The sequence below is a fragment of the Myotis daubentonii genome, chromosome 1 (genome assembly GCF_963259705.1).
Source record: "Myotis daubentonii chromosome 1, mMyoDau2.1, whole genome shotgun sequence".
NCBI classification, from domain to species: domain Eukaryota; kingdom Metazoa; phylum Chordata; class Mammalia; order Chiroptera; family Vespertilionidae; genus Myotis; species Myotis daubentonii.
The window spans coordinates 112,729,553-112,744,977 of NC_081840.1; the positions used below are offsets into that span (position 1 = coordinate 112,729,553).

General features: G+C 46.1%; 1 protein-coding gene across 2 annotated transcripts in view; it reads right to left on the reverse strand.

Moving 5' to 3' along the window:
• Positions 1-312: 312 nt before the first annotated feature.
• THSD4 (thrombospondin type 1 domain containing 4) overlaps positions 313-15,425 on the reverse strand; it is a 590,633-nt gene continuing 575,520 nt past the window's right edge. For both annotated transcript variants that reach the window (XM_059658415.1, XM_059658426.1), the window contains 2 exons: positions 4,794-4,938; positions 313-2,794 (listed from right to left, as the gene is read on the reverse strand). In XM_059658415.1, coding sequence (XP_059514398.1) covers positions 2,652-2,794; positions 4,794-4,938 — 288 coding nt within the window. In that variant the 3' untranslated portion in view covers positions 313-2,651. The remainder of the gene's footprint in view (positions 2,795-4,793; positions 4,939-15,425) is intronic.

Genomic DNA, 15,425 nt, shown 5'->3' on the forward strand with positions numbered 1-15,425 from the left:
CACAGGCACGCCGTCCCCGTCGTCGTCATCGTCGTCATTGTCACTGGAAATATCAAAGGACTTTATCTGATGTGCTGTGCTAAGGACAAAGGCATTTGGATGCTGACACGAGAAGCTAGGAAATGAGTAAAAACTGGATTTCTAAGACAAATAAACGAATAAACCCCCCATTCTAGTAATTTATAAACTCTCCAGAGATAAATGAATTCCAAGAATAGCTCAGCTATTTGTTGGAAGAGAATAAAGCCCCCGAGTTTAGGTGCTTCCGCCCCCTCCCCCGAAGTCATGAGATTCCCCCCCCCCCAACCCAGTTCCACAACGGCCGTCATCACGCGGTCATCACGGAAGGATCGCTGTGCTTTTAAAGAACTGTTAGGTAGCATCTGGGAGCCACGGACGTTGTCAGATGTCAGAGACAAAGCCACCACTGACCAGCGCATCATGAGCATCCCCAGGTGGAGGGAACCGGATGTTCACTTGCCACGCGACAGAGAAGTCCCGCTTAGGATGGAGAGCGCGCTCACAAATGGTGGCCACACCCCTGATGAGCAGCTGGAATGGCTACAAGGTTTTCCCTTAATTTGAGGTGAAATCAGCCTTCCTGCTCTCCCACCCACTGACCCACCCTGCCCTCCCACGTGTAAAGACAGCCTCTTGCAAGGACTCCAGCAGATGGCTGGCTTGTTCAGCAGGCTGCTGCGTCAAGGACAAACTCCCCTTGTGATTAGAAGCAAAAAACTTCTAGCGAAAGGAAGGGGGGACACGGGATGAAATCACTGACACACTTGGTGGCCGGAGGAGCGGGGCCTCTTCCCGCCTGCTTCTCTGCAGGAGTCCCATAAGAACCAGGAGAGAGGGGGTGCTTCTGGGGAGTGGTGCTGGGGCTCCCCAGCAAGAGGACACTCACAGGAAAGCCAAAGAGAATCCCTGGAAACACAGCGTGTGTCAGACTAAGTGGTGATACTGCTTCCAAAAACTGCAAGTGATCATCTAATTAGCAGATTTCTGGTTTAAAGGGCTCCTGGGAGAAACTCAATTGCTAAGGCTTGCTTTAAAAGGGAAATGGGCCCAGGACCACAGTACTAAGAGCTTACAATTCGTTTAGCCTGGTACTTTTCTTAATGTACATATATTTTCTTCTTAATGGATTTTTCAAAGAGTTCCTCTCTCAATAGGCACTGTACCCCCACCCCCTACTGACCCCTGCAGGCCCTGGAGCTAGAGTTAGGCAAGGTGAGTCAGGGAAGAGCCCTCTGATGAAGCTGCCACTGTAGCTCACAGCCCCTCCTCCCAGACTGGCTCCATTAATGTAGGTGTTAGTGCCCTGTCTGGAGGGGGGCGGGGACATGGGTTGTCAGTCCTGGGTGAGAAAGGAAGGATTTGAAGTAATAGAGAGAAATCCATAAATCAAATCAAAAAGACCAAAGGGAGACACTTTCTAATAGAAACGAGGTTTTTGCTGGTGTGGGTTGGTTACACTTTCCACCAGGCACGTGTGGAGAACAGCCCAGCAGGGTGGCTGAGGAGGGGCTGAGCACACAGCTCTGGAAACCTGCTCTGGGACCAGAAAGGGACTGTTGTGGCCAAAGGGACCCTGACTTCCGGTTCCAGGGAAAACATCTCACTGGGAAAGGAAGTCAGAATTTCAGGCAATGACTGTGATACCCAGCGCCTTTATGGTCTCAGGGGAGAGTTTCTTCCAGGACGGGGCTTAATGAAAGCTGCAGGGTCCTGTGATGAGGGCCTGTGACTGTGGGGGAAGGGATGGGTGGAAACAGACTTCTGAAACAACTGAAGCTGGGATAAAGTTTTGACCTTTGGTTGGAGGGAAGAATTCAAAGACCTGCGTTTCGTTTGCTAATTAGGAAATTCTCACTCTTGGTCTGAAATGAAGCCGCATCCTGCAGACCTAAGACTTCTGGACAGGCCTTGGGGTCAGGGTTTTGTGGTCAGATGATGGGGGTTGGGACTCAGCTCTGCCACTGAACAGGTGAATATGGCTGGGAGGTCAATGAGTCTCAGCTTCCTTGCTAGTAAAATGGGACAATGATTCATTCCCGGCCTCCCTTCTGGGGTGTTATAAGCTGCTAAGGAATTAATATCTGTGAATATACCTGTGAAACAATAAAGCACTGCATGACATGAGATGTTTGTGTCATGAGGCAGGCAAACAACTTAATGTCTTTGAGAAAGAGGACAGGCACAGCGGGGCTGAGGTAACGGGATGCCGGCATCTCAGCAAGGCTTCGGGCCCTGGGGTACGGGTGCTGCCCCCTCTGACTGTCCAGGAGGCGCTGATATTGGAAAGGCCAATAGCCCCCTGGGGGAGGCAGTGCCCAGTCAGGGCTAAATTGCTGCCTTAGAAAGTGCCAGGAGGGGTTGGCTGAGAGCTGCCTGAACGCCCCCCTGACTGGTTTTCAGAGAGCACTGTTAGAGGTTTCCAGGTTTCCCAAGGAGGGAACTTCAGTTGATGGCGATGCTCAGAGCTGTGGCTCTGCGCCTGGGCACCGCGTGGACACTTTACTGAAGGCGGGGCTGGTGACCAAATTGGCCGGCAGCGCCCTGGGCCAGGGAGACCCTGGTGGATCAGCAGCCTGCCAGTCACCCTCTTACAGACTTGCTGCTCTGCTCTTTGGGTAGGTGCGGGGGTGTTATCTGCTCCCCAGGAAGCCCGCGTGTCTGTTGGCCACGCGAGTGCATGAGGCGCAGCAGGCAGTCTTGTAGTAGTTGTAGACGCAGAGGCGGGCCTGCACCACCACGTTGCAGTTGTAGTATCTGTCCTTGCAGCTTTCATCTGTAGCAGAAGAGAACAAGATGCTCTGAGCACGAGGGGCAGCCTGGACTACTGGGGAGAGAAAGCGAGGTGAGGGCTCTCCATCCTGGTCCTGCTGCCTATTGCTGATGGGGTGTGGGTGTGCACTAAGAGCCTGCGTTTTTCTTTTTCTTTATTATTACTACTAGGGGCCCGGTGCACGAAATTCGTGCACTGGGTGTGGGGGGGGGGGGAGAGTGTCCCTCAGCCCAGCCTGCCCCCTCTCACATACTGGGAGCCCTCAGGCGTTGACCCCCATCACCCTCCAATCTCAGGATCGGCCCCTTGCCCAGGCCTGATGCCTCGGCCAGAGGCGTAGACCCCCATCACCCTCCGATTGCCTGATCGGCCCCTTGCCCAGGCCTGACGCCTCCGCCAGAGGTGTCAGGCTTGGACAGGGGACCCCCATCTCCCCCTGATCACTGGCTCTGGCCCCCGCCCAGGCCTGAGGCCTCTGGCCCAGGAATCATGCCTGGGAAGGGGACCCCCATCTCCCTCTGATCGCTTGCTCCACCCCCCGCCCAAGCCTGACGCCTCTGACCCAGGCTTCAGGCCTGGGCAAGGGGACCATCATATCCCCCCAATCCCCAGCTCCGCCCCCCACCCAGGCCTGATGCCTCGGTCAGAGGAATTGACCCTCATCACCCTCCGATCACCAGTCACCGGATCGGCCCCTTGACCAGGCCTGAGGCCTCTGGCCTAGGCGTCCGGCCCGGGCAGCGGGGACCCACAGCTGCAGCGCCCCGCGATCGTGGGCTCCGCTTTAGGCCCAGGCAAGGGACCCCTAGCTCCCGGGACTGCCAGCTTCGACCGTGCCCAGCTCCCATCGCTGGCTCCACCCCTACTTCCTGCTCTCACTGGCCAGGGCGGCAAAGGCGCCTGATTCTCTGATCATGGCTGGGGGGCAGCCCCCCAGCTCTTAGCTCCCCCCTGGGTTTCCGATCACTGTCTGTGGCAGGGGGCTTCTTCCTGCTTTCCCTTTTGCCTCCCTGCATTGTGCCTACATATGCAAATTAGCCGCCATCTTGTTGGCAGTTAACTGCCAATCATAGTTGGCAGTTAACTGCCAATCATAGTTGGCAGTTAATTTGCATATAGCCCTGATTAGCCAATGAAAAGGGTATCGTCGTACGCCAATTACCATTTTTCTCTTTTATTAGATAGGACTAGAGGCCCAGTGCAGGAAATTTGGGCACAGGTAGAGTCCCTAGGCCTGGCCAGCGATCAGGGCCAATCAGATTCCCCGCCTCCCCATCTCTCTGCCTCCCTGCCTCCCCGCCTCCCCACCTCCCCACCTCCTCCTTCCCTCGCTCCCTCAGCGCCCTGCTGCCACCCGCCCGCCACGTTCCCTGCAGTCCCCTGGTGGTCAGCGCACATCATAGCGAGCGATAGAACTCCCGGTCTCCCAGTCAAACTCCCAAGGGGACACTTTGCATATTAGCCTTTTATATACTAGTATGTAGATTATTACTTAAAAATTCTCAACTGAGAATATTTTTCCATTTATTTTTGTGAGAGTGGAAGAGAGAGTGGGAAAGACAGAGAGAAATATCGATGTGAGAGAAACACATCGATTGCCTCCTGCATGTGCCCTGACCAGGTCCAGGCTGGGGAGGACCCTGCAACTGAGGTATGTGTCCTTGACTGGAATTGAACCTAGGACCCTTCAGGCTGCAGGCTGACGCTCTATCCACTGAGCCAAACCAGGTAGGGCTTTTTCTTTTTCTTTAAACATGACATTAAAATCTCACTACTCTGACCCTAAGGATGATGGAACCAAGTCTCTGAATGCATTACCATTTTAATCAATTCACATTTAAGTTTATTTTTTGGTGGGTGGCTTGGCTCACCATCCAGGGTTATAAACTTAACATACCAAAAGTTCTTTGACCCCTGAACTCCAGATGGATGTGGCATTTCACACCAGAGAACTTGACAGAGCTTAACAAAGATGAATCTTTACTCCAGGATCCCTACTTACCGACTTCAGGGACACAGTCCTGAGGGTTACAGGATTCTTTCTCTTCTGGTTTCAACTGAGGGTCACAGAGATTACTTAGGGCCATGTCATCTGACAGACAGCGTACTTCCCGGACCCGGAAGCCGCCCTGGCAGCTCTTGGAGCACTGCATGGGCACAAAGAGAGAAGGTTGGATTTCTTGGCCGTCTATTAGCTCGGCGCACTGCAGAGGACAACTAATGGATAATTTCAAACATCTCCAAAAGGAGACAATATTCAAACAAACTCTTTTGCATCTGTCAGCCAGTTTCAACACCCATCAAATCATTCAAGTCATGTCCCAGCTACACCCACCCATGTCCACTCCTCGGGTTATTTTGAAGCAAATGTAGACATCATATCATGTCTTCTGTAATATTTCAGTTTGTAGCTCTAAAACATAAGGACTCCATAAAAATTACCACAATACCACCCTGGTCAGTGTTTCTTAATGATTAGAGTGTTGGCCTATGCACCAAAGTGTGGTGAGTTTGATTCTGGTCAAGGGCACATACCTAGGTTGCAGAGTTGATCCCTTCTACTCTCTCTAAAAGAAAAAAAAAATCAATGGAAAAAAAATATCCTCAGGTGAGGATTAACAACAACCAAATTTACCACAATACCATTATCACACCTAGAAATTAATAATACATAGTTCTTATTGTTTTTTATTTTTTTGTTAATCCTCATCTGGGGATATTTTTTCCATTGATGTTTTATAAAGAGGGTGGGAGGGAGAGAGGCAGGAGAGAGAGAGAGAGAGAGAGAGAGAGAGAGAAACATTGATGCGAGAGAGACACATACATTGGTTGCCTCCCATATGCGCTCTGACCAGGGCAAGGAATCAAACCTGCCACCCTTTGGTTCAGGCCTAACCACTGAGTAACATAAGCCAGGGCAATTCCGTAGTTTTTAAATACAGGGGTGGGAAAAAGTAGGTTTACAGTTGTTTGTATGGAAAATAATACAATAATCTATAATAATAAAAGCATAATATGCTAATTAGACTGAACATCCTTCTGGACGTCCTTTCGGACAACCTTCCAGATGAAGCCGCAGTGGCGGGGGCGAGGCAGAGGCAGCCGTCGCTGCCACGGTGGGGGCCAAGCTTATTTTCATGCATCAGGCCTCTAGTTAATAAATAATACTACAAGAATAAACTTTTGCATACTCACAACTGTAAACTGATTTTTGCCCACCCCTGTAGATAGTCAATGTTCCTATTTTCACTTATCTTGTGAATTTCATAAAATTTTAATATTTTTTTAAAAAATCAGAATCCATATCAGATCTGCACACTGCAGGTGACTGATACGCCTTTTATCCCTTTTAATCAGTAAGTTCCCCTCTTCTGCGCTTTCTCCCCTTGCACTGAGTCATTTGGCAGAGTCAGGATTTTGCTGACTGCATCCTCATGGGACAGTTTAACATACTCCTCTGGCTTCTGTATTTCCTGTAAAATGGAAGTTGGATCTAGAAGAGGCCTTAACGGGTGAAAGGTTTGATTTTTTTGGTGAGACTACTTCTCAGGATGTGTATAATTGCCTGTCTTTTGGGGATGTCAGCAGCCACTGATGATCAAAGCCCAGATCTTCTAATTCATTCAGGGTTGAAAAATGCTGATTATATTCGATTATCTCTTCTTACATTAGCTGTAGTCTTTGCTAAAGACTCCTCCCCTTCCCCAACCGTGCCCTAGCCATTACTCTCCCGTTACCCAGTGGTACAGCTTGTTTGTTAGTAAATGCTTGACTCTTTTATCTATCAGTTTTCAGAACAATGAGTTGGTTCCTCTAACATTCTCTAATGGTGACCTATTAGTTTATTATTATTATAATTTATAAATGGATGAATTTAACATATGTGATGTGTTTCATTCAATCTATGGTAGTTATTCTTTTTCCTGATGCTCACCGATGTCCCATCAATGGCTAGCAGGAGCCTCTAAAATTTGGCTCTTGAGTCCTCTGGTCATAAACTCAGTTGTCTTTGAGAACTTCCTAAAGTATATTAAAAATATTAAAAGATATTAAGATATATTTCAATCTATTTTATAATTATGTAGTCCCAGATCTTGAATTGGCCACCTATCTAAGAATTCCTGGTTCTTTTAGTGGAGAGTGATAGTTTGAAACTATATTCTGGCTAATAGGTGTGCCATTTGCTTCTGGGCTGGTCATGGTTTCTAGACTCTATCATTGGATAAAGCTAAGAAAGTAAGACTAATTTATGAGTTCATATCGATATTTCTAATTCAAATCCAGGACAACAGGGTTTTCACTTAAACTTTTCTTTTTTTAATTAAAAAATTTTTTAAAAAATATCTTTCACTGTTGATAATATTACAGATATCTCCCATTTCCCCCTTCCCCTCTCCTCCCAACCCTTACCCAGCTTCCTAGGTCTTCACTACCCTATTGCCCGTGTCCATAGGCTATGATATCTATATATATAAAAGCCCAGCGACCTTTACAGCAGAACGACTGGTCACTATGACGCTCACTGATCACCAGGGGGCAGATGCTCAAAGTAGGAACTGCCCCTGGTGGACAGTGTGCACCCACACTGTGGGAGCGCCGCTCAGCCAGAAGCGGGGCTCACGCTGGCGAGCGCACCTGCGGTGGCAGGAACTTCTCCCACCTCTGTGGCAGCGCTAAGGAGTGGTGAGCCAAGCAGTAAGGAACAAGCAGGTGGGTTGTAAGGAGCGAGCAGGTGGGTGTTAAGGAGCGAGCAGGCAGGCAGTTAGGAGCAAGGGGTCCTGGATTGAGAGAGTGATGTCCGACTGCCAGTTTAGGCCCGGCAGTTGGACATCCCCCGAAGGGTCCTGGATTGTGAGAGGGCACAGCTGGGCTGAGGGAACCCCCCCTCCTGCCCCCTCCATGCACGAATTTCTTATTGTCCTCCCAACCCCACATTGAGGTATGCCAGTCTGTTCCATGCCTCCCTGCTTCAGGTCTTATTTTGTTCATTAGATTTCACAAATAAGTGAGGTTATGTGATATTTGTCTTTCTCAGTTTGGCTTATTTCACTTAGCACAATATTTTCCAGGTCCATCCATGCTGTCCCAAAGGGTTAGAGATACCTTTTTTTTACAGTTGCACAGTATTCCATAGTGTAAATGTCCCACAGCTTTTTAAAAAATATATATATATTTTATTGATTTTTTACAGAGAGGAAGGGAGAGAGATAGAGAGTTAGAAACATCGACGAGAGAGAAACATCGATCAGCTGCCTCCTGCACATCCCCCACTGGGGAAGTGCCCGCAACCCAGGTACATGCCCTTGACCGGAATCGAACCTGGGACCCTTCAGTCCGCAGGCTGACGCTCTATCCGCTGAGCCAAACCGGCTTTGGCCCACAGCTTTTTTTTATCCACTCATCTACTGATGGACTCATGGGCTGTTTCCAAATCTTAGCTATTATAATAATGCTGCTATGAACATAGGGGTGCATATATTCTTTCTGATAGGTGTTTTGGGGTTTTTAGGATATATTCCCAGAAGTGGGATCTCTGGGTCAAAAGGAAGTTCCAGTTTTAATTTTTTGAGGAAACTCCATATTGTTTTAGATAGTTGCTGCACCAGTCTGCATTCCCACCAGCAGTGAACTAGGGTTCCCTTTTCTCCATATCCTTGCCAGCACTTGTTGTTTGTTGATTTTTGATGATAGCCATTCTGACAGGTGTGAGGTGATATCTCATTGTGGTTTTAATTTGGATTTTTCTAATGATTAGTGACTTTGAGCATTTTTTCATGTGTCTCTTCATCATTTCCATGTCATCTTTGAAGGAATGTCTATTCAGGTCCTCTGCCCATTTTTTTTTTTATCTTACATATAATAATACTAGAGGCCCGGTGCACAAAATTCTGTGACTGGCGGGGGTGGGGGGTGTCCCTCAGCCCCACTTGTGCCCTCTCACAGTCTGGGACCCCTCGGGAGATAACGACCTGCTGGCTTAGGTCCACTCCCGGGTGGCAGAGGGAAGGCCCAATCCCTAGGTGCAGCCCCTGGTTGGGCTCAGAGCAGGGCCGATTGGGGAGTTGGGGCGCCACCCTCTGTCATGCACAGAGCAGGGCGGATCAGGAGGTTGTGATGCCACCCTCAGTCATGCTCAGCGTAGGGCCGATTGGGGGGTTGGGGTGCTGCCCCCGTCACACTCAAGGCAGGGTCGATGGGGAGGTTGTGGTGCCACCCCCTGTCACGCACAGAGCAGGGCTCATCAGGGGGGTTGGGGCTCCGTACCCTGTTACACACAGAGCAGGGCCAATCAAGGGGTTGGGGAGATCCCCCTTGTCACCCACAGAGCAGGGCAGATCAGGGGGTTGGGGAGATCCCCCATGTCATGCACAGAGCAGGGCGGATCAAGGGGTTGGGGAGCTCCCCCCTGTCACACTCAGGGCAGGGCCGATGGGGAGGTTGCGGCTCCACCCCATCACACACAGAGCAGGGCCCATGGATGGGGGGTTGGGGTGCCGTACCCAGTCACACACAGAGCAGGGTCAATCAGGGGGTTAGGGAGCTCCCCCCTATCAGCACAGAGCAGGGCTGATCAGGGGGTTTGGGCGCTGCCCCCTGTCACGCTGCTCCAGGGGCCAGGGGGCCTCGCGGTTCTGCTGATCCCAGTGCTGGGAGGCCTGGTGCATGGGTGGGGACTGGCTGGTTTGCCCTGAAGGGTGTCCTGGATCAGGGTGGGGGTCCCCACTGGGGTGCCTGGCCAGCCTGGATGAGGGGATGATGACTGTTTGCAGCTGGTCACACACCCTTCAGAGTGGGGGTCCCCACTGGGGTGCCTGGCCAGTCTGGGTGAGGGGCTGAGGGCTGTTTTCAGGCTGGCGGGTGACTGAAGCTCCCAACTGCTCCTTTTTTTCTTTTTCTTTTTTTATTCTGGGCCAGCTTTAGCTCTGAGGCTTGGCTCCAGCTCTTAGGCCTCTGCTGCTGAAAGCAGGTATCTGGTTTGTTTGGGTTCTATAATTGAAACACTGTATCAACTCCAGCTCTGAGATCCCAGCTGACTGAAAGCAGGTTTCTGGGGTTTTGTTTAGCTTCTATATTTGTAACAATGTTTCTTAGAGAGCAGCTGAGAGGCCGGCAGCAGCAGGCGGGGAACCTGGCTTCCTCGTCACTGGAGCAAGCAAGCCTCCCTTTTCGCATCAGTTGCCTGGCTGCTGGCCGCCATCTTGGTTGGCAGTTAATTTGCATATCTCGCTGATTAGCCAATGGGAAGGGTAGCGAAGTTATGGCTAATTACCATGTTTCTCTTTTATTAGATAGGATTACATGGAATAAACATTAATATTTCAAGAATAAAAGGATTTTAAGTATAATAATATTACCAAAACTGTACTTACATAATATGATATCACAAAAGTTGTAGGAAATATTAAAAATCTGCAAATAACAGGATTACTTCTATTATATTCTAGTATATTTTTGTTTCCCTCTGGCTCTATTTTTGTTCATCAGTTTATGTTGTTCATTACATCCCACAAATGAGTGAGATCATATGATATTTATTTTTCTCCGACTGGCTTATTTCGCTTAGCATGATGCTTTTAAAGTAAATTTTGTTGGATGTGAGTATTGCTACTCCAGCTTTTTTTTTCTTTTCCATTTGTATGGAAAATTTTTCCCCAACCCTTCACTTTCATCCTGTGTGTGTCTTTTGTTTTGAGGTGCGTCTCTTGTAGACAGCATATAGTTGGGTCATGTTTTTGTATCCATTCAGCTACCCTACACCTTTTGATTGGAGCATTTAATCTATTTACATTTAGGGTTATTATTGAGAGGTACTTATTTATAGCCATTTAATTCTGTATGGCTAGGTTTCTCTCTCCGTTTCTTCTTCTCAACAATCCCTTACAGCAATCCCTTTAGCATTTCTTATAATGCTGGCTTGGTGGTGATGAACTCCTTTAGCCTTTTTATTTTTGGGTCTGAGAAGCTCTTTATTTGACCATATATTTTGAATGATAGCCTTGAGGATATAGTAATCTTGGTCTCAGATTCTTGCTTTCCATTACCTTGAGTACTGCAGGCCATTCCTCTGCCCATTTTTAAATTGGATTGTTTGTCTTCGTTTTGTTGAGTTGAATGAGTACTTATATTTTGGATATTAACCCCTTATCAGATGTATCATTGCCAAATATGTTCTCCCATTCAGTGGGTTTCCTTTTCATTTTGATGGTGGTTTCTGTTGCTGCGCAGAAGCTTTTTATTTTGATGTATCCCATTTTTTAATTTTCTCCTTAGTTTCCTTTGTCCTAGGAGCTATATCCATAAACATATTGCTACATGAGATGTCTGAGATTTTACTGCCAATGTTCTCCTCTAAGATTTTTATAGTTTCATGTCTTACATTTAAGTCTTTTATCCACTTTGAGTTTATTCTTGTGTCTGGTGTAAGTTGGTGGTCTAGTTTTATTTTTTTGCATATGTTTATCAAGTTTTCCCAGCACCATTTGTTGAAGAGACTGTCTTTACCCCATTTGTATGTTCTTGCCTCCTTTGTCAAATATTAATTGGCCACAATGGTGTGGTTTAATTTCTGGGGTCTGTGTTCTGATCCATTGATCTATATGTCTATTACTGTGCCAGTACCAGCTGTTTGGGTTATAATGGCTTTGTAGTATAGTTTGATATCCAGTATTGTGATCTCTCCTACTTCACTCTTCTTTCTCAAGATTTCTGCAGTTATTTGGGGTCTTTTATGGTTCCATATACATTTTTGGAGTATGTGTTCTAGCTCTGTGAAGTATGCCATTTGTATTTTAATAGGGATTGCTTTGAATCTGTAGATTGCTTTGGATAGCATAGAGATTTTAATGATGTTAATTCTTCCAATCTATGAACATGGTATTCCAAGCATGTCAAATTTGCGGCCCATGGGTCGCATGTGGCCCACAATGAATATTTTTGCAACCCAGTCAATATAATGGTATGTAAGAAATGTTTTAATAAAAATTTCATAACTTAATTTTTACAATATCCTGTTATACATAACTAGAGGCCTGGTGAACAAAATTCGTGCGGGATGGGGCGGGTGTCCGCTTAGCCCAGCCTGCACCCTCTCCAATCCAAGACCCCTCAGGGGATGTCTGCCTGCCGGTTTAAACCGGGCAGTTGGACATTCCTCTCACAATCAGGGAGCACTGGCTCCTAACTGCTCACCTGCCTGCCTGCCTGATTGCCACTAACTGCCCCCACTGCTGGCCTGGTCACCCCCAACTGCCCCCCTGCTGGCCAGGTCACCTCCATCTGCCCCCCTCTGCCAGCCTGGTCACCCCTAACTGCTTCCCCTGCCACCCTGGTCACCTCTTACTGCCCCCCCCCGCCAGCCTGGTTTCCCCTCACTGCCCCCCTCTGCTCCCCTCACTGCCCCCCCCACCAGCCTGGTCACCCCCAACAACTCCCCTACCAGCCTGGTTGCCCCAAGCAGCCTGCTGTTCAGTTGTTTGGTCATCCCTCACTTTCCCCCCTGCCAGCCTGGTCACCCTACACAGCTTGCTGTTCAGTTATTTGGTCACCCCTCACTGCCCCCCTTGCCAGCCTGGTTGCCCCACGCAGTCCACTACTCAGTTGTTTGGTTTTCCCTCACTAACCCCCTGCCGGCCTGGTCGCCCCACGCAGCCTGTTCGGTCGTCGGTTTGGTTGTTTCGGTTGTGACAGTTGCTTAGGCTTTTATACACAGAGTGGCCAGATTATTATGACCACCTGATGTTTGTAGGCAAATTAGCTATAATTTTGCGCTGAAGTTGCTAGAGGGCCAGACCATTATAAATAGGGAAGCAGGTTGTTTACAAAGACAGTAGAAGTGATTTTTTTTCTGAAGATATGGGTAAACAATGTGATTTAACAGCCTATATACAGTGGATATATATATATCCCATGTTCCAAGGCTGTTAAATCACATTGTTTACCCATATCTTCAGAAAAAAAATCACTAGAAGAAGCTGGGGACCGAATCAGTGAGTTAGAAGACAAGGTGGAAAAACACCCAAGCAGAGCAGCAACTGGAAAAAAAAAGGCAGGAGGAGAGTCTAAAGGATGTCTGAGACAACATGAAACAAAACAACATCAACATAATAGGGGTGCCAGAAGGCAAGGAAGCTGAACAAGGAATAGAAAAGCTGTTTGAAGAAATAATGACAGAAAACTTCCCTGACTTTGGGAAGAAAAATTCACACAAATCCAAGGAGTACAGAAAGTCCCAAACAAGATGAACCCCAAAAGATTAACACCAAGAAACATTGTAATTAAACATCAACAACAAAGGAAGAATCTTAAAGGCTGCCAGAGAGAGACAGAAATTTACCTACAAGGGATTCCCCATTAGACTATCAACTGATTTCTCAACAGAAATACATCAGGCCAGAAGGGAATGGAATGAAGTATATAAAATGATGCAAAGCAAGGGACTGAATCCAATAATACCCTATCCAGCAAGGCTATCATTCAAAATAGAAAGTGAAATCAAGAGCTTTATAGACAAAAAAAAGGCTAAGGGAGTTTATTACCATGAAGCCAGCAATTCTAAAGTAGTGGTTCTCAACCTTCCTAATGCCGTGACCCTTTAATACAGTTCCTCATGTTGTGGTGACCCCCAATTCCATTGTTACAAATTGAACATAATTAAAGCATAGTGATTAATCACAAAACAATATGTAATTATATATGTGTTTTCCGATGGTCTTAGGCGACCCCTGTGAAAGGGTTGTTCGACCCCCAAAGGGGTTGCGACCCACAGGTTGAGAACTGCTGTTCTAAAGGGACTGTTGTAAAAAGAAAAAATAGAAAGGGAATAAGGAACAGAGGCATAAAGAATAAAAATGGTGACAAAAAAATACCTATCAATAATAACCTTAAATGTAAGTGGATTAAGTGCTCTGATCAAAAGACATAGAGTAGCTGAATGGATAAGAAAACATGACCCAACTATATGCTGTCTATAAGAGACCCACTTTAGAACAAAGGACTCACACAGAGTGAAAGTGAAAGGATGGAAACATTTTTTTTTTCCGGGCAAATAGAAAAAAATAAAGCTGGGGTAGCAATACTTATATCTGAAAAAATAGACCTCAAAGTGAAGGCTGTAACAAGTGATAAGGAAAGCCACTTCATAATACTAAAGGGATCCATACAACAAAAGGCTATATGTCTGGTAAACCTATAGCACCCAATACAGGAACATCTAAGTATATATATATATATAAAATGTCTGGAGACTATCAAGGGAGAGATCGACAGCAATACAATCATAGTAGGGAACTTTCATATCCCACTAACATCACTGGATAAATCGTTTAGACAAAAAAATCAATAAGGAAACAGCAATCCTCAATGACACTTTAGAACAGATGAAACTAATTGACATCTTCAGAACATTCCACCACAAAGCTACAGAATGTACATTCTTCTCAAATGCACATGGGGTATTTTCAAAGATAGACTACATATTAGGATACAAGCTAAGTCTCTATGAATTAAGAAGATTGAAATCATATCAAGCATCTTCTCAGACCACAATAGCATGAAATTAGAAATCAGCTACAAGAAAAACGCTCAAAAACAATCAAATACATGGAGGCTAAATAGCATGCTATTAAACAATGAATTTTTTTTTATTTCAAAGGAGAAATAAAAACATCCTGGAAACAAATGACAATGAAAACACAACAATCCAAAACCTATGGGACCCAGTGAAAGCAGTCCTGAGAAGAAACTTCATAGCACTACACTCCTATTTCAGAAAACAAGAAAAACTGATAGTAAGTTAGCTAACACTACAACTTAAAGAATTGGAAAGTGAACAACAAGAAAAGCCCAGAACAAGTAGAAGGAAGGAATAATAAAGATCAGAGTGGAAATAAATGATATAGAGACAAAAAAAAAAGCTCCAACAATAGAAAAGATCAATAAAACCAAGAGCTGGTTCTTTGAAAGAATAAACAAGAGTCATGGACCCCTAGCCAAGCTCAAAAGAAACAAAAAGAGAGGCCCCAAATAAACAAAATCAGAAACAAAAGCGGTGAAGTAACAACTGACCCCACAGAAATACAAAGGATTGTAGCAAAATACTATGAACAACTTTATTCCAACAAACGGGACAACTGGGATGAAATGGACATATTCCTAGAAAAATACAATCTTCCAAAACTCAATCAGGAAGAATCAGAAAATCTGAATAGGCTAATAACTACTGATGAAATTGAAGCAGTAATAAAAAATCTCTCAGAAGCCCTTGTCCAGACAGATTCACAGGGAAGTTTTACCAAATATTCAAAGAAGAACAAATCCCTCTACTTCTCAAACTATTCCAAAAAAACTCAAGAGAAAGGAACACTTCCAAACTTTCTATGAGACCAGCATCACCCTAATTCCAAAACCAGATAAAAACACAACAAAGAAAGAGAACTACAGACCAATATCCCTGCTGAACATAGATACTAAAAATCCTCAACAAAGTTTTAGCAAACAAGATCCAGCATTACATTAAAAAGTTCATACATCATGACCAACTGGGATTTATTTCGGAATGTAAGTCTGGTACAATATTCACAAATCAATAAACGTGATACAACACATAAAGAAGTTGAAAGACAAAAATCACATGCAA